This window comes from Colletotrichum gloeosporioides (genome assembly GCF_011800055.1).
Source record: "Colletotrichum gloeosporioides strain Lc1 chromosome Unknown consensus_34, whole genome shotgun sequence".
Lineage (NCBI taxonomy): Eukaryota > Fungi > Ascomycota > Sordariomycetes > Glomerellales > Glomerellaceae > Colletotrichum > Colletotrichum gloeosporioides.
The window spans coordinates 205,916-229,814 of NW_025544679.1; the positions used below are offsets into that span (position 1 = coordinate 205,916).

Here is a 23,899-nt window from a genome sequence, read left to right on the forward strand (position 1 = left end):
AGACAATTGCGTGGAGAATTTGGATGCAATATTGTACAGTTTGATCAGGAAGCCGTCGGTTTTGGGGGCACCGCCGTTGCGGCTGCTCCACGTCCAGTAGCGGCCTCCTTCATCAGAGAGGTTGACGTAGTCGTCAGTGTCCAGAGTAGAAGTCGAAGACACGAAAGGGAACAACTTGGGTTTGCCCTAGTTGCAGAGCTTCATGATGTCAATGGTGGACAAAATTTTGGGGACTTTCTTGGCTTTGAGACCGGGAATCAGAATCGAACATTGCGTGGCAATAGCATTCTCAGCTTCGACAGGGCCTCTCTGCTTTAATATTATTGGAAGATGAATCAATTCATGGGTTTCAATTCTGCTGCACTCTCTATCATACACACTGTCTCTGTTGCCCTGCTAAAATCCACGAAAGCTTGTAACATTGCGACCTGCAGTGCTCGAGGTACAAGATTGCTGAGGTGCCCCGCCGTCACCATCAGCAAATTTTGCTTCTTCCGCGCTCAGAGAAGCTGATGCCTTCCTCGTAGGGCAAATGGAATCCATATGGGATGACCTTGAAATCTACTTCAGCTGCCTCAAAGGCTTTCGTCAAGTCACTTGACGCATTGCCAACATCAAATTCGAAGATTGGGGATTTGACAGCCACCTTGCGAAGATTGGGAAGCCTGTCTGCCAGGAGGGATGATCGTAGGCGAAGGAGCATCTCCGCAAACGGCTCGGCAACGGCATCAGTATTGTCTTGGGGGTGGAGAACATAGTCGTCCGGTGCCCGTACTTCATAACGCATGCAATATAGAAATCTCGGGTCTCTGTACCACATGTCGTAGATCGTCAGGTTCTCAATATTCGGAGGGAGGCGACCGGAAACGTCTGCCAAAGCCATGTCTTCCAGACTTTTGAACAGACAAGGGACGTCTGCTTGCAAATTGACCAAGTTGTGCATCTTGGAAAGCCAGGAACGTCCTGGTTCGTCTTCGAAGAAGAGCAAATGATTGCCCTTTGTCCGCAAGATGAGAGTGCCGAGTTGTGGACATGACGTCGTGATTGCTGTCGAAATGCGAGCTGTTTCCGTTCCATAGCTGATTCCATCACGAGGGTTTGGGCAATCCATCACTATCTCGAGCTTCTTGAGGTCAGGACAACGCTCTAACAGGGAGCATAAAGCGGAGCCAGTCTTGGTCTCCTGGTAGAGAGAGAGTTCCTGGAGAGCCAGAGGCGCAGCCCGGCCAGTTTCGCTGAGTGATGCCCACTGACTGGAGTCAGAGTAGGAAGTGAATGATGTAAGGGTCGGCAATGCGAGCAATCCGGGTACGGGGAACCTGGAAAACCTGGTGAGGCTAGGCGGCCATTCAAAGAAACGGTAGACATTTCCGTGGATCTCCAACCGTTGCAAGCGAGTGAGGACTTTGTGCTTGAAGTTCTCGGTTCGGTCGGGACTGCCAGCGTCGTTGCCAGCGTCGTTGCCACCGTAAGTAGAATGGAAAGCTGAGATGAAGCGATCGATACCACTGGGGCTTTCGCGATTGATTCGGGGAGGAGAATAGAGGTCCGCACGTCTCTCGTCGACAGGATGAGTGCGATCGCGGTCATCGAACCCTATCGTCAGATGCTCAAGCCGGGTAGTCAAAGACAACATGAGGCCAGCGAAAATCTCGAAAGATTCCTCAACGTCATCTTCAGTGAATGCGCCGGTCTGCTGCTCCTTAACACCGCAGTGCTCGAGAGCGCCGAGGAGGAATGTGGGTATCTTGTTGAGGTCGATCTTCTCGTAGATGGTGTGAACGCCATCGTAGGCCTCTCTCTCACGATTCAGAGCAAACCCGAGACAAAGACCTCTAACGTAGGTACAGAATCGGGGTTTCTCGATGAATGATCGCAAGAGTAATCCCATTTGCTTGCCCTTGGTCAAGTATATGTCGGAGAACAGCTGTTTCTGGCTGGGGTGTCGAAGGGCTCGACAGGTACGGGAGAGTGCCGTGATAGCCAGCCTGGTGGTGCTCCGGAAGAGAGCAATGGACTTTGGTCCCGCAGGTTGAATATTGAAAGTCGGCAATCTGGGGTCGGGGGGGAATGCTCTCAGAATCTCCAAGATGATTTCGCCGGGGAGGCCGAGGAGGAAAGGTCGCCATGATCGATCAACGGTGCTGTCGGAAGTCCTCATGTTTGAAAAAGTGCTGCAAGCCGGCTTTTCGACCTGAGTGATGCGGTGGTCCGCAGCCTTTCTTGTTGATGAGTCGCTGTCGGGGATGTCGGTGTGTGAGGAACCACCGCGGTGGACATGGTCGTTTGGGGTGTCATCACCGTGGGCATCGTTTCTGCCGATGTCACCGGGAGGCATTTGCGGTGATGTGGGGGAGTTCACCATCTCGATGAAGGGTATTCGGTGCTCGCACCTTGCCGTGGCTCGCGCCTGAGGAAGTATGGACGATGTGGTGTGGTTGAAAGCGAGAGAAGGGAAAGAAAAGTACGGTGGACGGTAGCTCTCGTAATGAGGGCACCTCTCGCTCTCCTCAATGGAAGGGGTGAAAACTTCTGCTTCTCCCAGCCCCAAGAACACCAAATGCCATCAAAAGCAAGAGCAAAAAGCGTCTAGGTAGGAAGGAAGGACGGGTAGCCGCTGTGCCTACCCCCGTTTGCAGCTTCCTGACACCAGAGTCTGCGCTGAGCGCGGGCGAAATTCCGATAAACATTTCATCGTTGCTCTAATCACCGAAGTCTCAATGAAGCTCAGTAGGTAGCACCTTCTCATCTTCTTGGTCATGCACACAATGAGGTGGTGAAGATGTCTGCACCACCTCACACTGCTTGTCCCCTCCTAGAACCCCACCATTTGGGGCGCCACACGGCAAGGGATGTGGCTGGTCGCGGCTGCTGCACGGGCCTGGGGCGGTGCTTGGTGGCTGTTGCCTCGACAACGCGCCACAGAAGCCCCCTGACTCCTTCTGTTATCGTTATCGGGATCAACATCACAACACTAAACATCCATTTCAATCCCTCCTCCTCCACTGCCGAAAACAATCTCCCGACTGCAACTCCTCAGCACCCAACTAATCCGGAGACTCGCGGGCCACCTGCCGCGACGATACTAACCATGGCAGCCTCCGACGACCTCATCAACTTCGACATCATCGAAGCGCAAAAAGAAAACATTCAAGCGCTGCCGAGCGGACGCTCCGCCAAAAAGTTGGCCGAGCTGTTCTCATCTTCTCCCCTGCACAAGCTCGACACCCCTACGCCGTCAGACACCCAGAACGTGAATGACTGCATCCGTGCCGAGTATGAGGCAGAGATTGAGAACATCTCCGAGTCAGACGACCCCCTCGATATCTTCGACCGCTACGTCCGTTGGACCCTCGACGCATACCCCTCAGCGCAAGCCACACCGGCGTCGCAGCTTCACAGCATCCTCGAGCGCGCCACCAAGGCCTTCGTCAACTCAGCACAGTACAAGAACGACCCTAGGTATCTCAAGCTCTGGGTTCTCTACATTCAGTTCTTCAGCGACTCGCCCCGCGAAACATTCCTGTTCCTCTCGCGACACAACATCGGCGAGACACTGGCCTTGTTCTACGAAGAATACGCTGCCTGGCTTGAGGGAGCGGGCAGATGGAACCAAGCTGAGGAGGTCTACAAGCTGGGCATTGAGCGCGAAGCAAGACCAGTCCAGCGCTTGATGCGCAAGTTCAAGGAGTTCGAGGAGAGACTCGCCCAACAACCAGAGGAAGTCGTCAGACCCTCCTCGCCAGCACTGCCCACCATGCGACCGGCGCTGGCCGCCAAGATCGACCCATTCGCTGCTGCCCGCGCAGCTGCTGCAGACCCCCAGGCACCCCGCCCGAACCAGGGCGTCGGCGGCCCTGCCTCCAAGCCTGGCAAGGCGAAGATGGCCATTTTCTCAGACGCTGATGCCGCCCCTCCGGCACTGTCTGCGCGTGAATCTGGATCCAAGGGCTGGGATTCCATCGGCTCGTTGGCCGACCGCAAGAAGGAGAACGTGATGGAGCCCAAGCCGTGGGCGGGCGAGACGTTGAAGGCGGGTGGAAAAAAGAGCACTGCTCCCAAGATGGCGATTTTCAGGGATACGGTATGTCCTACGTTCACTTTTACCTCCCAATGCCCAGATGTTGATGATTATAGGACTAATGGGTGGCCTTGGCGTTTTTTGTATTTCAGTCTAAGTTGCAGCCGAGAGCGCAACCTCAATCACGATCACAATCACGAGCACAGATGTCAAAGTCTCATATCACTCTTGTGCCTGCCAAGAATCAGATAGTAGTGAATCCTGTTAGTGGCAAGAAGGAGCGCATCTTCATCAACTTGGAGGCTGTTTACCCTACTCCAGAGGAGCCTGGCTCTGAGCTGGCTTTTGAGGAGATTTGGGCAATGAACAGAGGCTGGCTGGGCCGCAACTGGGATGAAGAGCCTCTGGATGAGAGCGCCATTCCTGAAATGATGAGTGCCGAGACTTCGGCAGTTGATAACCTAGGTCACATGATGCAGGAGAAGTTGGCAGTCCACACAGAGTCTGTGATGATGGACGAGAACGGCGCCATCATCAAGCCGAAGGGGAAGAGCAAGAAGAAGAAGGTGATGGAGGTTAATGAGACACAAATTAGTAAGTCGGCTTTGAGACATGAATTGCACCTGATTGCTAACGCCTCATCAGTCAAGGCGAACCTGGACTCACCCTCCAGGCCGAAGCTCAAGAAGAGGAATACCTCTGAACCAACAATGACCATCCATACCAGGGCTGCGACAGACGAGATTTACGAGATCTTCAACCAGCCCATTCAGTCTGCGCCCCAGGAGGAAGAGGAGGAAGAGGAAGAGGATAGCGATGATGACGATTACGAAACAGACGGCGATTACACCGAAGCAGAAAGCACCATTACCACCCGCCAAGTCGATATGGACGACGATGGAGAGGAAAATGACGACGCTTCGGATGCGAAGAGTATCAGTGAATGGTCCGACTTCTCGACGCGGAAGCATGTGCCAGACCTCAATGGCGACGTCACAGAGGCCGACGGAGACAACACGCAAGTCTCTGATCTCATGGACCCCAACTATGTCGAGCCGTCTGAACCCTTGGCCGATGATCACACGAGTTCTCGTGAGGCAGGAGAGTCGGACCCTGAGGAAGAAGAGGAAGACGATGGAGACTATCCGCCCAGGACGAAGACTATGTTCGTCCCGATACCGCCTGAGGATTATGAGCCAAGGACACGACCGTTTAGAGATGCGGCGGAGGTGGCTAACAATCGACTTCCCTTCATGACCCCCATTACTGAGAGAACAGAGTCTTCGCTAGCGTTCACCGAACGTAAAGCAAGATATGAGACTCCTAGTCGAGACGACGCCGCCTCGACCATCGACGAAGAGGAGGACGATGACATGCAGGATCCTCCCAGCAGTCCCTTGCAGGAAGTGAGCACTTTCAGCCCCGTCAAGATCCCACAGCCTCTTCTTGGAAAGCCAAAGACCTCCGCAAAACCGGTGCCTCAGAAGGGCCCCATCATCAAGGAGCTCCAATGCAACCCCGTCGACGACGCAGTCAGAAACGAGATTCTTGAGAACATGCAGCCTCCTCTGAGCTCATACCCTGGGTTTTATGACCACCGCAATGAGAAGTACGAGAAGGGTAACGACATCCGCAAATTTGCCAAGGCCATGGCCAAGGCAGCCAGGGGAGAGCGAATGAGCAATGCCTGCGCCTTAGTCACTATTGATTTCCCAGACGTCTCAACCCAGTACACCATTAGGAAGGAACTGGGGGCAGGCGCATTCGCCCCTGTTTACCTCGTTGAAAACTCCTCTGCCGAAGAAGAAGACGAAGACGGCGTCGTCGCCATGGGCAAGGGAGCATTCGCCGTCAACCACCGCACCGCCTTGGAGGCGCTCAAGATGGAACTTCCCCCGTCACCTTGGGAATTCCACGTGATGCGCCTCGCTCACACCCGCCTCGGTCCCCAGCACCGTGCGGCCGCCTCCCTCTCATACGCCCACGAATTCCATCTCTACCAAGATGAGGGCTTCCTATTCCTTCCCTTCCACCCCCACGGCAGCCTTCTCGACGTGGTGAACTTCTTCCGTGCGGAGCCATCAGCCGTTATGGACGAGCAGCTCGCCATGTTCTTCACCATTGAACTCTTCCGCACTGTTGAGGCGCTCCACGCTCGCGGCGTCCTCCACGGCGACCTCAAAGCCGACAACTGCCTCCTCCGCCTCGACGGCACCAGCACCAACAACACCCTCGACACCCAATACCATGCCGACGGCACCGGCGGCTGGGACGCTCGCGGCGTGACCCTCATCGACTTCGGCCGCGGCATCGACATGCGCAACTTCGAGCCCGACGTCGGCTTCATTGCCGACTGGAAGACCAGCGCCCAGGACTGTGCCGAAATGCGTGAGGGCCGGCCCTGGACGTGGCAGATTGACTATCACGGCCTTGCTGGCATTGTTCACTGCCTCCTCTTCGGAAAGTATATCGACGCCGTCCGCTGCGATCAAGGTGGCATCGGCTCTGGGCGCAAGTACCGTGTGCGCGAGAGTCTCAAGCGGTACTGGCAGACGGACATTTGGGGCGAGTGTTTCGACGTCCTGCTGAACCCCGGGTCCTTCGTTGCCACGGAGGAGAATGCCAAGATGCCGGTGTTGAAGAGCATGCGTGGTGTCAGGGAGAAGATGGAAGCGTGGCTCGAAGACAACTGTGAGAGGGGTGTCGGCTTGAAGAGTCTTGTTGGCAAGGTCGAGGCCTTCGCCAAGGGGCGGCGATGAGACTTGTCATGATGTTTGATGATGGACTTGCTGGCGTTTCTTAGAGGGTTGGAGAGGGTTGTATATTGTCGTTTTTGAACTATACCACTGTGCGCTTTGTTTTTTATGACATTAATATTATTTATTCGATATGCAATGCATCTACTGGTAAACCAGACTGTTGTCGAAGTGTCACGTTAGGGTGTGGTAGTACGCGTGTCCCATATGCGACAACAGCAGCGTGGGGAAGGATCAGAGGCCTATGGCATATGCTGAGAGATGGGTGAAGTACTTAAACGCCCACCACTGAGAGAAGAGATGGCAGGCCCCGGACAAATGCGGCGCGGACCAGAGCTCGTTGTCGTCTCTCAAGCCCTGCTTTGTGGGTTTTCTCAACTCCTACCAGTGCTCCGCCCCAAGCATGTTTATTGCGACTTAAAATCGTGTGCACTTTTCTAAGCTGGGAATACATCAGAGTAGGGGCATGATGGACGATGAGAACCAAGGGCGATACGTCTTCCTGGGTGGAAGTACTGTTGATGGGTTCGAATCCAATTCTCCTGAAACTGGAATCTGCATCATGCGGCAAGCTCGGGGCTCCGCGATTTCCTCATTTCGTATTCGCTGCGCAAATCATCTCCAGTCTCTGCATTTTGTGTCTTCGTACTTGAGAGATTGCGTGTTGGGAGGAGAGCTTTTATATGGTTGATCGATACGTCCATACAAATCCACGGATTAGCGGTGGGTTTGTGGAGATAGCGAGGACCGCAATCCGTCAGAATCATTACGTATTATCTGATGAAGGTTAGAGATACGGGAATCCCAAGACTCAACCATAAAAACCATATAGATTATCTCGCATAAGTGGAGGATTAGGCCTAACGTAGACGCTTAGGCTCAACCGAATTCCGAATACTTGGGTGACCGTGACGGATAGCCGTGATAACAAATGGCAAAAGTACCGTTTGGCTTGAGCCCTCGATTTCTGACTGCGTATCTTATCGTGAATATCTTCTTATGGTCTGGGAAATACGTTAAGGCGATGTGCTTCATGTTACTGTGTACGCTTTGGTCCGACTTTTCCATCGTCCCGACTCGGCCGATTGTGCGGTGGAAGATATGATGTGTCCGCAGTTAAGTCCACTTTAAAGACATTCACTCTTACTTAGGTCACTCGCGCGCCTGAAGAACACAAAGCTGCAGCCGTTCTATATATTAGGTGAAGGTCTGTGTAGTGTCCGATGAGCTGCTCTCTTCACAATTCGTTGTTGTGAATCATGATCGAACACGCCTGGTATGTAGTAGCTGGTCATCAGTTACTTAACTTTCTTTGGGGCATTGCTGATGGTCTGTCCGTAGGAACGAAACTCCAAGATTTTCTTGCTGCTATCAGGCGAATACATGTTCAAATACTTCAGACACGAGAATGAGGGACGGAGTCGAAATACGCTTGGTCTCAGAGATTCAAAATGACTTGAACATACACACAAGTCACTGACTTATTGTGCTTGATGTTCTGTGCTGACTCCTGTCTTCGCTACAGATCCTTGGATGGACCGATTTGTTGCTTTCTGGCACCCTTGAATAGCGACTGAGAAGGTATTTATAGCCTTACAGACCCTCTTGCGATACACGCCTCTTGAGCAGCCACGATTCTGAACGACGCCAGACTCATATCAAACGATCTTGCACTTAAACGGCTTTTTTGCCGGAAAACCATCTCAACGCGCGTGTGGTTTAAGGCTACAACTATTCTCGTAGATGATCGGTGTATTATCAACCAGAATCACCTCATTAATACTAAGAGAATGAAGGAAAGCGGTAGATACGATGTAAGGTACGCATGTTGCATCTCTCTGGAGACATGATGCAGAAGCTGAAAGACCTTGATCTTTTGTCCCTGATAATGAGAGAAGACAGAATTGAGATGAGATTCTCATTGTTGCGGCTGAGAAGAGTACAATGGTGAGGACCCGGTCTTTCATATAGGACTGGTTTCATACGAATTCATACAGACCGATTACATGTTTGATTTAGAATTGTATGTAGTCGAACATGTGAGCGAAACGAAGCCGTCCGGAGCTCAAGTCACAGTCTAGACTGAGCGAACCATGTGAAATGATGACCAAATAGTTCACAGAGGTGTTATGCTTCTTGTATGCTTCTTATCAGAAAGAAGACGCCAGGAGTGTCTTCTCATAAGCCAACGGCCGTGTTTTTAACGGCAGACGTTGCTTGATTGTCTGACTACACGTGACGGGCTCTGGATCCGAATGTATAAGGCTCCGTCCCTGATTACACTGGAGTATTTGGGCACGGCAGGTCTCAGCAGTCTTACATGTAGGAGCTAATACCGCTCGCAACGTAGGACTGCCTGTGCCAATGCAGATACGGGAATGCTGTGTTGGGCTCGAAACAGTTTCTGCTGAAGAGCGAAGTTGCACGGCTGTGGCGAAGAGAATCCCCCGGCTAGGTGCCGTCAATGTGGAACGCTGTACTGCGCAAGTGTAAGCAATGTTCCAGACAATACGTTACAGACTTCGGCCGATCCATCTTTGGGCGGTGGCTTGTGTGACCAGCTGGTGTGTTGTCCATCGGCTGAGCTCCCTCAAATATTCCCAGAGCCCAGCTTCTCGACACGGTGATGCGTGTAATCTAGGATAAAGTGCCGTGGCTGGGCTAGACTTGTCATACCTTTTACCAGTATTCTATAAGATAAAAGGCGTCTTTAGCCTCCTGTCCCCCCTTAATTCATGGTCCTGTTCGCACTCGATGTACGCCAAGAATTATCCCGCTTCCTAAGTTAGTCCAAAGCTCTTCTATGCATCTACAGCCTTCAGACCATCTTCTCCACACTAGCCGCAAAGCTTCCTCATCACCGACCGAATCGCCAGGACTTGATAGAAATACTATGCCGCAAACTGCTCCACCGTCTCGCTCTGAAGCGCCTCCTGACCGTGGCGATGATGCTGATGAAAGTCTTCTTTCCGCCAGCGAGGGGCGCATTAGACAACGACGACAAAACTTCTGGCTTCGAAGAAGTGTTTTGATAGCCTTTTCTTTCTTATTCATCGCCTGCACCGTAGCACTGATTGGCGTATCTCGGCATGCAACGGCACAAGATGGGCTCCCGCTCTCACTGTCTTCGAGCAGCTATTCATGGAACTACGGACCTACTGGAGTGCTCGTAGTCATACTTGCACTTTGGCGACAAGTCGACTTTAATTGCAGATCCATGCAACCATGGTGGGAAATGACACACGGACCCTCAACAGCTGATCGATCGGTTCTTCTCGACTACATTTCCCCATTTCAACCAATTGCCTGCGTCAGCGCCTTCAAGAACGGTCATCACGCAGTCTTCATATCAACTCTGACCTTTTTTATTCTCAAGTTCATCATTTTTCTTTCCACGACATTATTCGTCGTCGAACCAACGTGGCATTTGGAATCGATACCCTTTCGCTATCAGAACACTTTCAATACTGAACACATATGGAGATCGCCTGGAGATGGGATCCAAGACATTTCTAGGCAAGGCGATGCTACAGCGTGGTCGTATATGGCGGCGATCAACAACGCTACAGCAAAGGATCTAAATGGTGCGGCATCAGGGAGCACGGCATACCAGTCGTTGAGTCCACCAAAGTTTTCATCAAATATCTCATCGGTTTCGGCCGTCGTTGACGTCTTCGTACCGAGTGTCCGTTGTGGAGAGGCGTCTTTATCCCTTCCGAAAACTACTTTCACCGAAAAATCTGCTTTGTACTACAATATCAACTCACCGTCCTGCTCTTCCGGCGACTTGGAGTCCATCTACCTTTCTTGCCATCCTTCTTGCAAGGATACAGAACGATCATACTCAATTCACCGATTAGATTGCGCATCGCATGACGATCTTGACGACAAGCGCTCCTCAGAATCATCTGACCCTAATATTCGATACGCGATCACAATAGCAGACCTTTTGATGACGTCCGAGGAAGATCAGTACACGAGTGTCAATATTGAGAGGGCTTCATCAACAATCTGCGAAGTTGGCTACGGTATGGTCTTGGCGAATGCAACACTGGACATCTCAAGCGGCCAAGTTACCCTCAATGAGAATCCTGTGCTCGGCGATTCCCCGCGACGTTTACCAAACATGACAAACCACGATCTTGCAATGATACTAATTGCCAACCTCGACGTTGCCTCAGATACCTTACTAGTAGATCCGAGCATTGACGACAAGGCCAAATCAAAAGATGCCTTTTCTTTTTTCCAACTACTAGCGGCACAACTAAGGACGACACAGGGCAGTTTGAATTCTCTTCTACAGCAATCGCTCTTAGCGAAGCTATCCGAAGGAGTTTTTGAAGGCATGTCGATCGCGTTTGCAAAAAAGGCGTTGCTTCTAGAAGATTCAGACGGGGAACTTTTCGAAGGTGTCGCAGAAGTTGCCGAAAACCGACTACACCTTCGAAATTATACACTGTGGCCCATGGTATCCGGATTTTTTATTCTCTCTATCTTCTGCATTCTTCTTTGCTTTATGATTCCCACTGGCGGAGATCAGCTTAATGTTGAGGGGTCCATCGCATCATGTGCGTCATTGCTCGCAAATAGCCCTTCTTTGCTTGCTGTTTTAAAAGATACTGGCCATTTCCGAAGCAACCAGTTGAGGAGAAAGCTAGAGGATTTGCATTTCATTGTGAGCCACTCCAGAGATGGGCCACGGATTGAAGCCTTTGGCAGCACTCGCGAGGTGCTTTCGCCCCTCGGCCAGCGCAAGAAACGACCATGGCTGCCTCTCCCTGCCAAGCTGCCAATGGTGCTTTTGAGTTTTCTTTTGCCCTTTCTCGTGATCGTACTTCTCGAGATTCTTCAACACCTCTCGGACATGCGGCAAGGCTTGTTGGACCTCGATAGCAGCAGCTCAGCTACTCTTTCTTACGCGGTCCGCCTAGTCTCTACCCTGCTTGCTTTTCTCGTTGCTACTTTGTTCAACAACTTGGACTTTACAATTGCGGTACTTAACCCATTCGGTTTTCTCCGCTCGGGTAGCGTTCCCGCCGACCGGAGCATACTGTTCCATCTTCTTGGGGTGTCGCCTTTTCTCATTTTATTCAACACTTTCCGCCTACGACACTTCGGATCAGCAGCAAGCAACTTCTCTACACTCTTAGCCAGTTTCTTGACTATTGTTGTCTCCGGACTATGGGTCATGGGCAGTCCGGTGCAGACCTTGTCCGTGACTTCAGCAATGGTTGAGGATTGGGACGCGAGTTGGCTCACCAACAATCACGATGACCAAAGAGCTTCAATTACACTTAATATCGTCCGTCATGGAGGCGCCAGCACAACAAGTTCTATACAAGGCTACGATGTGCTCCCAAAAATATCTTTAGGATCAACCGCATACCTCGACAGAGCCAACAATACGTATGAGTCAACAGTGCTTCGGCCAGTCTTAGATTGCAAGCCTGTGCCTCAAGAAGAAATCATATTTGCACCAATGACTCGAAGGATACAAGCAGGGAAGATTGGCCATTGGATAACGGTTGCCGGCGCAACCGTTACATTCAACCAGACCGTTCCCTTTGGCTGTTCTCCCAAAGCCAGTCAACGGGGGAGCACCAGGGACTTAGTTGTCACTTTCTATATACCAGATCGGCAGCTCCAAGATTTCAATGCAGAGAATTGAATCGGGCAATATTGGGATACGGAGGTTACACCCGAACATTCCCAGGGAGACTGCCCCTCGGTTGCTATCCTGTTCGGCAAATTCGAGGTTACGGATGGTCTCCTTGTAAGAAACAACTTGACCGCCTTATTCTGTTCTCAGAAAATTGAAGAGATTCCAGCGACAATCACCTACCGAGGCAACCCTACCAACTTCGACCTTGATAATATCAAGATCCACTCAGAGAAGACGAAGCATTGGGTCAACGGTACATCGAATTCGACGAATCTGGCGTTCAAAATACAAGGTTTTCTCAACTCAGGCCTAACTAGGTTTCCGGTACCGTGTAATCAGTCGAATAATTGTCCTAACTACTACGATAACTTCTTCAATCACATTCTATTTGGCCCACAAGGAATCTCTCCAACCGACATACTCGGTTCATCGAATACTGGCTCGCTTAGTGAGGCTGTCACTCATTCCTTGAAAGAGTACTTTGCACAAGTTGTAGACTTGAACTTCCGGTCAAGAGACTCCGAGACGTCGGTGCAGGGCACATCATTACAGACGACAACCCGTCTCGCAATCCATAAGGTCTCCAAAATCATACTTCAGTCTTTACTAGCAGCAACAACCGTTCTCAGCTTCGTGGGATACAGTTTAGTCAAGATACGGGGCACTTTACCCCGGAACCCTTGCAGCATAGCTAGCACTATGGGGTTTCTTGCCGACTCGCAGCTTTGCGATCCCAAAACTGGCATATTGCCAAAAGATGCCAGCCTTATGACTGAGCAGGAGCTAACGAAAAGCCTGCATGGTTTCTTTTCAGCCTGGGCTGGTGGGAACGTTCGAGGGACAGCGAGGCTAGCAGGCCCACAAGTCCTTCTGGGGAAGAGAGCAGTGACGTGGATGCTGGAGATGAACAGGAGGTTTCTAAGGGCACCTATTTCGGTATCGACGTTGGGCACGCGAATGATTAGGGGTTTTCTAAGAAGGAGCGATGAGGCAAGGGGCACGGTGTTCCAGGGGGCTTTACTTCCAAAAATTCGATGAGAGTACTTTCCTTGTGTTGCATACACGTATTTCATGGACTTCTCGTCAAAGTAGGGTTGACGCGGGGTATTAGAGCGCAAGATTTGTATTCAAACCGCCGTAGCCAAATCATTCAGCGCACTCAATCTCAGATGCCATCATTTCTCACGTCCTAGATTCAGACAAATGCTCTAATTCGCGGGTTATGGTTCTGTGTTCTTCCATTCGTATTTTGTGACGAATGATGGGGACATGGGGGGCACAAGATGCTGAAGTGCCAACTACCAGATTTCTAATTTTCATGTGTGTAGGTGGATGACGACTTGCTCTATGTACTGACCAAATAGGTGCTGATCTCATCAAGTAAATAGATTACTTGATTCAATAGACAACAAAGGTGTGACATTGGTGATTTGAGGTTTATTCCGTCGTATGTACTCAATGAATTTATCCTGTCGCCTGGTGGTGGCGCACCGTCTACAAATCGCCAAGCGTAGAATCATTTGACAAATCTGTGGAGGAAACATGTCAGTAACGCATGTCTACGCAAACATTTCGAATATCATGTTTAAAGCAGAGTTCGATCGAAAGATAGTTTGCATTGCCGCCCAATCCATAGGCCTTTGGGCCACGTTTTTCGAGATGTTATCCAGTTCAACAAACTGGCATGATACGTTAGGAGAATCTTGCTTTTAGATTATGATTATTTATCGTATTCGAGTACCCAAATATCCAGATACAGCCGAGAAAAGCAACAATAAACATTGACAGCCGGGGTGTGGTATCAACTCGCTGTTGTACAGATAAGTTCCCAAAACGCTTAAGCGCTACCATTCAAGAGAAAGGTGACCAGCACTCTAACAATATAAGATGAAACCCCTCGGCTCATACCAGCTACTTCGACAGCTATTACATGAATGGCGGCATGTATTTCAACAGATAACTTTGATTGATCAGCTGACTGCATTTATTGGGAGCAGGCATAGCAGGTAAAGGACTATGTACACACAGGAGTTAGCTTTGGTCTCTTTGTTTTCATTAGCAAAATGGAATGGAGTCTTGGTCTCTTATTGCCTTCATATCATCCAGATACGTTCAGTCTCATGGTTTTCTTACAGGTGAGGGTGTACTCATGCCTTCTGGCTTAAAGCGCAGTTGCTGTCTTCACAATTCCTTAGATGCTAAATAGTTACAAAAAGGGCAGGCCAAACATATGAAAGATGCTAATGTATAGAGGAAGTGGCCTAAGTTGAAAGATGCAAACAAAGCTTCGTTATATGCTTCTGGTTTTATCTCTCATCATTCAGCTTATGTCAATGAAACTTGCTTTGTGGTCCACATGTTTAGAAACCCTCTGATGCGAATATCGTCTCTTGTAATCCAGAGATGTACATCTAACATAACAGCACTCCATGCTTCTAACAGAAGGGACTATGTTCATTCACTCATCTCCACTCACGTGTTCCTTTCCTCGCAACATAAATAAGCCAGCGCAAAATTACAACTTGTAAGAGAACCAAGCGAGGCGAAATGAGTATTCGAACCCCCGTTAGGTGATCGGCTGAACATAGCGGTCTCTAAGCCTGCACCAAGGGTTACATAGCCAGGTGCGCTGCAGCCGCCGTCGCGCGCCCCAGTTTCGCAGAAGGGTGGACTGCTTTCTCAAATTCCCGAATACGTTGTCACATACGGTCAAGAAAGTGAGGGAGAGCAGTGTGGGACAACCTGCACATCACACCTAAGAGTTTCCAGGTCTCTAGCTGTCTCTATGCACATGCATGACTAAACTCCATCTCAGTGTTGGCTGAAATTCTGATCTGTTCCACTCCCAGATCATCCTTTGAATTGCATTGTCTGCTTGTTTATTTTTCTCGTAACAACAACGTAGTATTTACATCAGTCTGGGCTCCCAGAATGAGATGGCTAACAGCATCTAAGATGTGCCTGCCAAGATCGTCCTCTGAAGCTAGCTCTTCATACCAGTAATGGGTATAAAGACAAGCCGGCCTCACCTATTGATGTTTCAATGCGGAGGCGCAATCATACTTCCGGGATAGAAATCGATTGTTAGCTTTGCAACGTCACACAATATCTCAGCTCAAACCACACGATGATACAAGATGTATCCAGCGCAGGGCTTTCCCATGCTGCTTGTTGTCAGCATCACTGGACACCTTTGTGCAGCGGGAGCCGAATAACAAAAAAATAATACCGGAAATCTGAGACTGGAGTCCAGAAAGAAGGCCGCGGAAAGCGCTATACGTAAGTGGGAGGAATTTTCCTCGTGCTTGGCCGGCAACAAAGTGTCCCCGAGGACTTCACAGTAGATATGAGTCCCGATGACTATCAATTTGGTTGAATGAAAGAGCCTTCATCCGCTTCAGAGCACTTAAATATATGTCTTCTGCACCGTCAGCAAATTGGTCTTGGCTCCTGGAGACTCCGATGTTGATCTCACGAGGTTCAGCGCCAGCTACGCCGTTTCTACACGCCAGTTAAGAGAAGCTCTTGTAATTACACAATGCTCAACTTCCTGCGTCTTACAATTGACAAAAGGGATGTCACCGTGGTAAAGCCGGCACAAAACTTTGCAGTGAAGACAGAAGTAACAGGGGGAACTGCTTATCGTCACATCCGTGCCCATAGTCCGGCAACATCTTGCCAGCTTGATCCTTCATAGTATAGAAAATGACCAACATCGGACCGCAAAACGTACGATAGGCAGGTACGAGCGTACTTGAAAAGAGCCTGGATTCCTTGCATCAAATCGCAAAACAAATTATACTTTCCCTTCCCTTTGTTACGCAGTAAACCGCCGTGATAGCAACCAAAGCGTTCGTGACAGCCGGGAACCTGATATGGGAAGCCAACGTCAGAAACCTCCACGAAGCATGCATAAGGATGAATAACCGACGAGTGCCGTAGGGTGGTAGAGATTACGGACGTTGATCGCGAGACGTTACCTGGCCCTCTCGGTACCGAAAATCACCGGTGCCATTCGCCTGCCTGAGGCTGGAAATGACTCCCCATCCTGTCAGAAGGAACAGACTCGATCGGAGCCGACGATTGTCAGGTTTCCGATACAGTCCAGTCCTTTAGACCTTAAATACTGGCATACCATTCAACACATTCAGCACCAACAGCAAACGGACACCTAGCGGTTAAGTACAACCAGTATGAAATTCGTCGTGCCATCATCTCGCTGCATGTTGTTACATCCTTGGTATACACATACACACCTCGCCTCACCTCACTAATCCAAACGTACACACCCACCTGCCCAGCCCACTTACTCACAGTGATCTCGGCAGAAGAGAGGAGATGAAAGAACCTGTTTGTTTGTTTCGGGACGTCGATTCGTGAACCATTGTGCTGCTGCCTTTGTTGTATTTGGTGCTTTTTTGTGTGTGCTGTCCACCCTCAAACCCAATCCATCCACGCCCCCCGCGTCCTGTCGCCGCAATTACCACAATGTTTCCCCTCACTCTCCATCCTGTCGCTTCCACGAAGAAAACCGGCTGCTGTTGTTTTTTATTTTCTCTTGCGCTCGAGGGCATCCATCTTCTCCTCCAACGCCTGGACGTAGTTGGTCACGCGCTGGACGGCGGCCTGGAGTGACTGTAGCGTAGAAATACTGGTTAGCTTTACTTGACTCTTCAAAGCGCTGGGAGTCAGAAGATTGAAGACGAGAAGGGATTTCTCGAAAAGAAAGAAACACAAGATGCGCCACACTGGAAGGGCAAAGTCTACTAAGAAAATATGGGAAAATGCCCCCTTCTGCAACGTGCAAGAAAAGAGATGTTCAACCGGCTCCTCTGAAACCCTCAGAGAGAGAGAAGAGAAAGACAAAGAAGAGACATGAAGAGAGCCGGCGCGGGGGCACATCGGGAGTCAGGGAGACAATATCAGATGCAAAGACGCACGTAGATATCCTCCGTCAGGAGCTCGTTCGAGGTCTTGTATTCTTGGAGGAGGTACGAGTAGACGCCGGCGCCGGCGAGGGAGCTGCCGAGGAAGAAGCCGAAGAGACTGCGATAGCATTGGAGTCAGCATTGTATCCCATCTGTTATCAACATCATAGCTGAGTGGCGGCGTCTGCGACTGCGCACGGCACGTGAGGCCAATTGAGCCCCCCTAGCGGGCATGACGTAGGGCAGCTGGAGGCGAACTCGACGAAGCTCGGCCGGACGGGGGGAGGGAAGACACTCACCCTCCACGGAAGGCACCGACGGGTTTCCGGGCAGGCAGAGGAGCGGCGGCGGCGTCGCGCAGGGCGGAGGAGGTCTGGAAGGAGCGGGCGGCGCGGATGGGCAGGCCGGAGGCGCGGGGGAGCGCGCGGGAGAGGATGCGGGAGGACATTGTTGCGTCGTGTGTCGTCGGGCGTTCGATTCGGGGAGGTTTCGTGTGCGTGCGACCGGGGCGAGAGGTGAGTTCTGGTCGCTCACGAGGTTTGGTCGGTTCTGTGTGTCGTAGTGAAGAAGAGGGGAAAAAAAAAAGAGCTCTCTCAACCCGGTGGTGGAGGCAAGATGGGATGGGGGGGGGGTGTGGTGTATGCAATGGAGGTTGGAATTGCAGGTTCGGGTCGGTCGTAAAATGGGCGGGAAGCTATGGTTCGGCTAATGCTTGTTGCGCAGGTAGGTAGTCGGTGGTGCTTGTCCCTCTGGCTTGGCTCTGCCGCTGCGCCGCCCATTACCTCAGGTACCGTTGTCCTCCGTCAGCGCCGGCCACGGCGGGATTAGCCGGGAAGCCATTGGGCACAGCCCATTGGTCAGAAATTTCGAGGTTTTTCGGTGTCTGGGGGATTTGCTGTCTGGGGTTGGTGGCTTCATGGCCCACTGAAGGGGGGGTTTGGAAGGGGTGGTTCTCTTACAAAGCTCCGGCACTTGGTCGGCGTTTTGCGACCTGGGAAAGACCATGATGACGTCTTATGGGTGAAGAATCGAATGGCAGTTGCATAAGTGTCGAAATTGGGGCATTATTTGACTTTTCACAAAATATCTCGCAGCTATTCTCATCTACGCACTCACTAAGGAGCTCTCAGTTGTTGTCGCCAGCCACGCCTCATTGGCCAAAATTACCCCATCACTAATTTCCTCAACTCTGATTCGTCACAAAAAAGTCGAGCTCTCTAAACATCAGTCGTGACATCCAACGCGACAACTTCACCTTTCACATCTACACACCAAACCCCTCCCAAAAAAGATGAACAACTTCGGCGTCTACGAGCTCGCAAGCGCAAAGAAGACCTCCGCCCCGGGATGGGCCTACGTCCCCGACACGGGCGTCAACCCCGCCGCCGCCGCCCTCCAGCCCGCGAACCGCAAACGCGCCGCGCGCACCAAGGCAAACCCCTCCGCCTCCGACCTCAACGTCCGCCAGGAGGCCAAGATCCGCAAGGAGCTCGAGGCCTTGGACAAGGACTGGGGCAGGGACGCGACGATTCCCATCCCCGCGAAAGGGGGTAGCAGAGGTGAGCTTCTTCCTTTCCAAGTAAATAGACACCGCCGGCTTACCACAAACGACCAAAAGCAGCCCAAACGAAAAGCACACCAAACGTCCGCAAGATCCTCCAATCCCAAAAGACATTCTCCAACCACCTCGACGACCACCTCGCCCACATGTCCCACGCAGAAAACACCCCCGCGCCGCACCCGAACCAGCACACCGCGAAGCCCGCGAACAAGCCACCCCACCCCAACCAACACACAAAGCGCAACGCCGCCAAGCGCTCAAAGACATCCACTCCAAAACCCGCGCCCGCACCCGAGCCGGAAGACGTTGAAATGGCACCCGCGCCGCCCGCTCTCGGGGAATCTTCTGGCGGCCCCGTCCTCGCACCCTACGACAAGCCGCTCCCGGCGGCGCACCCGGGCGACGACGACCCGCTGCTCGTCTCGCGCGTGCCCGAGCCCCCGACGGACGAGGAGCTGCGCTGGCTCCTTGCGCAGCCGATGCTGAGCTTCTGGGACGCGCGGGCGGAGTGGGCCGACGAGGACACGCGGTACCCCGAACGAACGTTCTGCGAGCTCTGCGGGTACTGGGGCCGGGTGAAGTGTATGAAGTGCGGGACGCGGGTGTGCGCGCTGGACTGTTTGGAAACGCATCGTGAGGAGTGCGCTACGAGGTATGGATATTAAGGGATACAGGGGTTGTGTTATAAGAACTTGGACTTTTTATGTTGTCACACAAGGAGGCTATGGGAGCTTCGATATGGCGTTTATGATACCCTCACATCAAGTTGTTTTGGAAATGGAACGAATTGTTTTGACTTGAGCCCGTGGATTGATTCATAAGTTCCTAACGGAATGCTTTTGTACATGTAAAGACGACCTTCTGGCCACCGTGATATATACAGCCGAAGCTTAACCAAGCCGACCACGGCTCGAATCCTCCAACAGGTGTTCAGATCTTCTACCGTCCGAAGAGCCGAGCCACGGCACAGCCAGAGCAAGAGTTCCTAACCAAAGAAAACCCCTCCTCGAGAATATAAAAATGTGTCGAACAGAGAAAAATGAAAGAGATACACACGCCTTGCTGAACGTCCCCTCAACCGCCGCCAGAACATTTAGGCTTGAAGCTGTATTACAGCTCGCCAGACGGAGGCATGGCCTCGAGGATGAACTCGACGTCGCCGGAGGTGGCGCCGCCGGAGCAGGTGGCGCGGACGCTGCCGGTAGGGCACTTGTCGCGGGCGGCGCGGACGCACTGCTCCCACTTGTTCTTGGAGATGTTGATGGTGGCGCCGGGGGTAGTGGGCTTGATGGTGAAGCGGGCGGAGCCGGACTGGCCGACGGTGGTGGACGGGTTGCCCTTGCAGGCGGTCGCGGAGCCAGAGATGCCGCCGCAAATGGCGAGCTCGGCTGAGTTTGCGTCGTGGGAGACGATGTGGCTGGGATGTGTTAGTGTTTGATTTTGGATGTGGGGTATTGCGGGTGTTGATGTAAGTGGTAGATGGGGTTTGGGCGTGATAATGGAGGAAGTGGTGTAAGTGAAAGACATACGCGTTGCGGTCGATGCACGTCGCCTCCAACACGGCGGCCGGGTTGACCTCCGTCTGGGCGCGCATGCCGAGGACCTCAAAGTGCTGCTGGGGCACGGTGAAGCGCGGCCAGTGACGGTGCTGAGCCGGGGCGGCGAGGGCGGCCGTGGCAGTCAGGAGGAGGACGAAGGTGTGGACGAGCATGGTGAACATTGTTGTTTGCTGTCGTTGATGTGCGGTGGACTCGAAGTGTTTCGGGTTTTGGTGTAAGTGAGGTTGAGGTTCTGAATCGTTCTCGAACAAGCCACTGATTCTCGAGTCCTTCTCTGCGAGATCGTTTCGTTTCGTTTCGGTTGCGAATTTGGAATGCCTCCTTTCTTTTTCGTCGTTCAGGTGGCTTGACTTGACTTGCGATGGTATTCCGAGAACGACTGAAAGTTGCTGGGATTCGTTTGGATGCTTGTGGAAAAAAAGAACAAGGTCGACCTCTTGGGAGGGAAAGAATGGAAAAACGGATCACAGATCGTCGGTTGGGAAAGAAAGAAAGGAAGTGACGGTCAACAGACTGTCTTGTTTGCGTGTTTGGCTGGAAAAGAATGTGGGAAAGTTCACAAAACAATTCAAAGATGGAAAGAGAGAAGAAGGAAAGGGAGCCTAGGAAAGGACGCACGATGAAGGAGGAAGGGCAAGCCACTAAGTAGTGGTTAGCTTGTAACACAATCTTCAAAATTTCTCCTTCCTTCCTTCCTTCCGTCCCTTGGCCCTTTCCTTCCCGCTCACACTAAAGTCTGGGATCTGGGGAGGGGAGGGGGGGTGGCCTTGGCTCAGCCGATGGTTATTTTCTTGCAGTTGAACCCGTTTGTCTGTTCAGGTTCCCAAATCAAATCACGCCAGACCCCGGTTCCCAGCTTTTTTGGACCGGGCTTCTCCATGTTTGCGCAATGAAAAGGGTGGCCACTGGCAATCGGACTGATGGGGCCAGGCCGATATGGGATGGAGTCCACCACCTGCCTCCCCTGTCGGGAAGGTAAGTCAGACGGATATTGTTCATCAGTCATGTTGTACCTGTTGTAACTGCACAGATGGCGCTGGCGTACCTGCGATACGCAAGCGCAAGCACAAGATCACCAATGGAGAATTCGAACCGTGCGGACGTCGAGCTTTTGACGACACGCATCTCTCCTGCGCGGCTGTGGAGAAGGGGAGCCAGGTTTGACTTGACACTTGGCGTGGACTCAGAGAGGTCGTTGCGCGATGGTGGCTTGGGGCCGGCAGCTTCGAAAGTCGCAGGTTCACGACCTGTCTTTTTTGGCAGGTTGTCCCCATTAACCTTAGTACCGTTAGGCTAGACCTCGAGTCACCACCTCATTGGGCCTGGAGCCCAAGGTCAGGGGGGCTCTTTAGTCGCTATCCCGGATCGACGGTTGGCGCTGGGCTGGTGCTCTCGGCGCATGAGGTTCGATAGGTTCGATACCGGGCGGTGCGCGTGCAGGGTTCTTCCTCTCTGGACGTCATGTCATGGGCAGGAATTCAGACGGGGGCAAGGGGACGGTGATGAGCGCAACCGACGTCGAGCACGACACTGAGAGTTGCGGAAGGTCGGGAAGCGGAAAGGGGGAAGGGAGGAACACAGGAACAAGTTTCGGTGATCACTCGCAAGGCCAGCAGGCGGCCACAGGCGTTGCTCACAGGCGGGCCAGTTGTCTTCGGCGGCGCCCATCCGGAGTCGCAAAGTGAAACATGGGCCCCCATGCCGTTCGGTTCAGACGACGAGGTGCCATTTTAAGGCTTCTGAAACTCGAGCGGTGGGGCCATCCCGGTATTCCCGCGAATCTCCACCGTCTGACAAGAACACTGCAGGCTCGCACTTGGGTCCCTCCGGCGCGGTAGCGACTACCACCTACCGCAGTCGTGCGTGTGCTCCGGGGATGCACAGAGGGGAAGAGGAATCGGGCCTCGACCTCCCTCTTTTGGGCTAACTAGTTTCGCGATCTTGAACGTTGGAGCTATCACCAACCCACAAGTGCCGCGGGGTGCGCGATGATGTGACGAAGGGGATAGCGAAACCCTTGGCTGAGGCTTAAGATAGCTTGGCTATCCCGTTCTGCTTTGCTCTGGTTATTGCCTGCCTGGGTTGGTTGGCTGATTTGTGGTGGCTGATTCGCTGTAGCTTGTCAATAGGATGCGCCGCGATATAGACAAGATCCCCGAGAATAGGCACAGAGTGCAATCCATCTGTGACAACCATGCTGAAGTCACGTCTGTCCAAGCTTGCTGATCTTTTGTTTATCAGACACCTTAGCGAACCTTGAAAAACCCCAAAGTCCCGCACGCGCCGTCCAAAGCTCCCGGCATTCTGGGTTGTATTCAATTGTCATCGAGGAGGCGGCGCAAACGTGTGTGCAAACAAAGTACTGAGCAGCCCTTACAGGAGGAGCTCTTGGCCCTGACAATCCCGAACAACTCCTCCTTTGATATTTCTTGTTTCATTCCCCTTGGCTGCGGTAGAAAACTTGAAAATGTGTCCTTTTGGCTTTTGGTGATTGTGTGTTGTGAAAAGCCCGCAAGCAAGTCATTTTTCGTAAGACCTTGCGAGAAGAACGTCAATTCGGCAACGCAGCGCCGGTCGGTATTTCGCAACAGCCCACTTCAAAAGGCCCTGCTCCATCGATCGGCTCTGGTCTGGTGGTTCCTTTTTCCTTCTCCATGTTTCGCACAGATTAAGCCGCTGGACGCCCCTCTTGTGAACCCGCCCAGGGTGTCGGTTAGGCGAACCGCTCTTCAGCGCACCGCGGACGCTGCGGACGGTCCGGGTTCCACTGAGTCCAGCCCAGCCGAACTTTACTTGAAGACTTGACAAGTGAGCCTAAAATACTGTCTTGGGCTGAAGCTTTTCCTCGTAAATTGAGTACGAACTTTTGGGACGGAGGAGGTCATCGTTTCCCAGAATAACAGGTAGATAATCTATCGCGAAAGTGAAGGCCCCGCTGCCCTGCCAAGAAAATGAGCCTTATGGCCCGTCCCCTTAGTCAGTGCTGCAGGGGGCGGATAGTAATTGATATTAACATGCGTTCATAGCCTCATAGCTCATGACTTTTTCCTTTCTTCCATCCTGGCAATTAGTTTTCCTGCAAGTTGTTCATCAGCAACGTGATTCTCTGTTGGCAAAGCACCCAATTTGTCATGAATCTTCGGAAGTGACCAGTTGCTGGCTTGAATCAATTTTGCTTCTTTCTTTGGCCGCATAATCCGCAGACCCCGAAGTCGCCGGGGTTGACATGTTTAGTGCTATGGCACACCTCACGGTCGCACCGCCAGGAGTTCGGCACGCTTGCCGGGTCAAACACGTGGGAGCAAATCTCGCAGGTTATCGAGAGGAGCGGGTTCTCAAAAGAGCACACTCCACAGCGGATATACGAAGGCGCTGCTCTTGTGTGATCGGTAACTGATAACGGGCGCATCGG

The 23,899-nt window shown here is 52.1% G+C and overlaps 7 protein-coding genes across 7 annotated transcripts; 3 read left to right on the plus strand and 4 right to left on the minus strand.

The window, feature by feature from the left end:
* Nucleotides 1-475: 475 nt before the first annotated feature.
* Nucleotides 476-2,365, minus strand: GCG54_00004299 (uncharacterized protein; the record flags this gene model as incomplete). Its single annotated transcript, XM_045404351.1, has 1 exon — nt 476-2,365. The coding sequence occupies one exon, from the start codon at nt 2,363-2,365 to the stop codon at nt 476-478; it is 1,890 nt and encodes a 629-aa protein (XP_045265825.1).
* Nucleotides 2,366-3,091: 726 nt separating this feature from the next.
* On the plus strand, nt 3,092-6,780 carry GCG54_00004300 (Checkpoint serine/threonine-protein kinase BUB1; the record flags this gene model as incomplete). The annotated part of the gene is made up of 3 exons (XM_045404352.1): nt 3,092-4,084; nt 4,228-4,615; nt 4,667-6,780. 3 exons carry the CDS (start codon nt 3,092-3,094, stop codon nt 6,778-6,780), a joined length of 3,495 nt encoding a protein of 1,164 aa, XP_045265826.1.
* Nucleotides 6,781-9,670: 2,890 nt separating this feature from the next.
* GCG54_00004301 (uncharacterized protein) lies at nt 9,671-13,477 on the plus strand (the record flags this gene model as incomplete). Its single annotated transcript, XM_045404353.1, has 2 exons — nt 9,671-12,391; nt 12,491-13,477. 2 exons carry the CDS (start codon nt 9,671-9,673, stop codon nt 13,475-13,477), a joined length of 3,708 nt encoding a protein of 1,235 aa, XP_045265827.1.
* Nucleotides 13,478-16,987: 3,510 nt separating this feature from the next.
* GCG54_00004302 (uncharacterized protein) lies at nt 16,988-17,815 on the minus strand (the record flags this gene model as incomplete). The annotated part of the gene is made up of 3 exons (XM_045404354.1): nt 16,988-17,074; nt 17,380-17,485; nt 17,667-17,815. 3 exons carry the CDS (start codon nt 17,813-17,815, stop codon nt 16,988-16,990), a joined length of 342 nt encoding a protein of 113 aa, XP_045265828.1.
* Nucleotides 17,816-18,658: 843 nt separating this feature from the next.
* GCG54_00004303 (uncharacterized protein) lies at nt 18,659-19,593 on the plus strand (the record flags this gene model as incomplete). The annotated part of the gene is made up of 2 exons (XM_045404355.1): nt 18,659-18,926; nt 18,989-19,593. The coding sequence occupies 2 exons, from the start codon at nt 18,659-18,661 to the stop codon at nt 19,591-19,593; spliced, it is 873 nt and encodes a 290-aa protein (XP_045265829.1).
* A 445-nt stretch (nt 19,594-20,038) lies between these two features.
* On the minus strand, nt 20,039-20,648 carry GCG54_00004304 (uncharacterized protein; the record flags this gene model as incomplete). The annotated part of the gene is made up of 2 exons (XM_045404356.1): nt 20,039-20,345; nt 20,458-20,648. 2 exons carry the CDS (start codon nt 20,646-20,648, stop codon nt 20,039-20,041), a joined length of 498 nt encoding a protein of 165 aa, XP_045265830.1.
* Nucleotides 20,649-23,653: 3,005 nt separating this feature from the next.
* Nucleotides 23,654-23,896, minus strand: GCG54_00004305 (uncharacterized protein; the record flags this gene model as incomplete). The annotated part of the gene is made up of 1 exon (XM_045404357.1): nt 23,654-23,896. One exon carries the CDS (start codon nt 23,894-23,896, stop codon nt 23,654-23,656), a length of 243 nt encoding a protein of 80 aa, XP_045265831.1.
* Between the last annotated feature and the right edge of the window lie 3 nt (nt 23,897-23,899).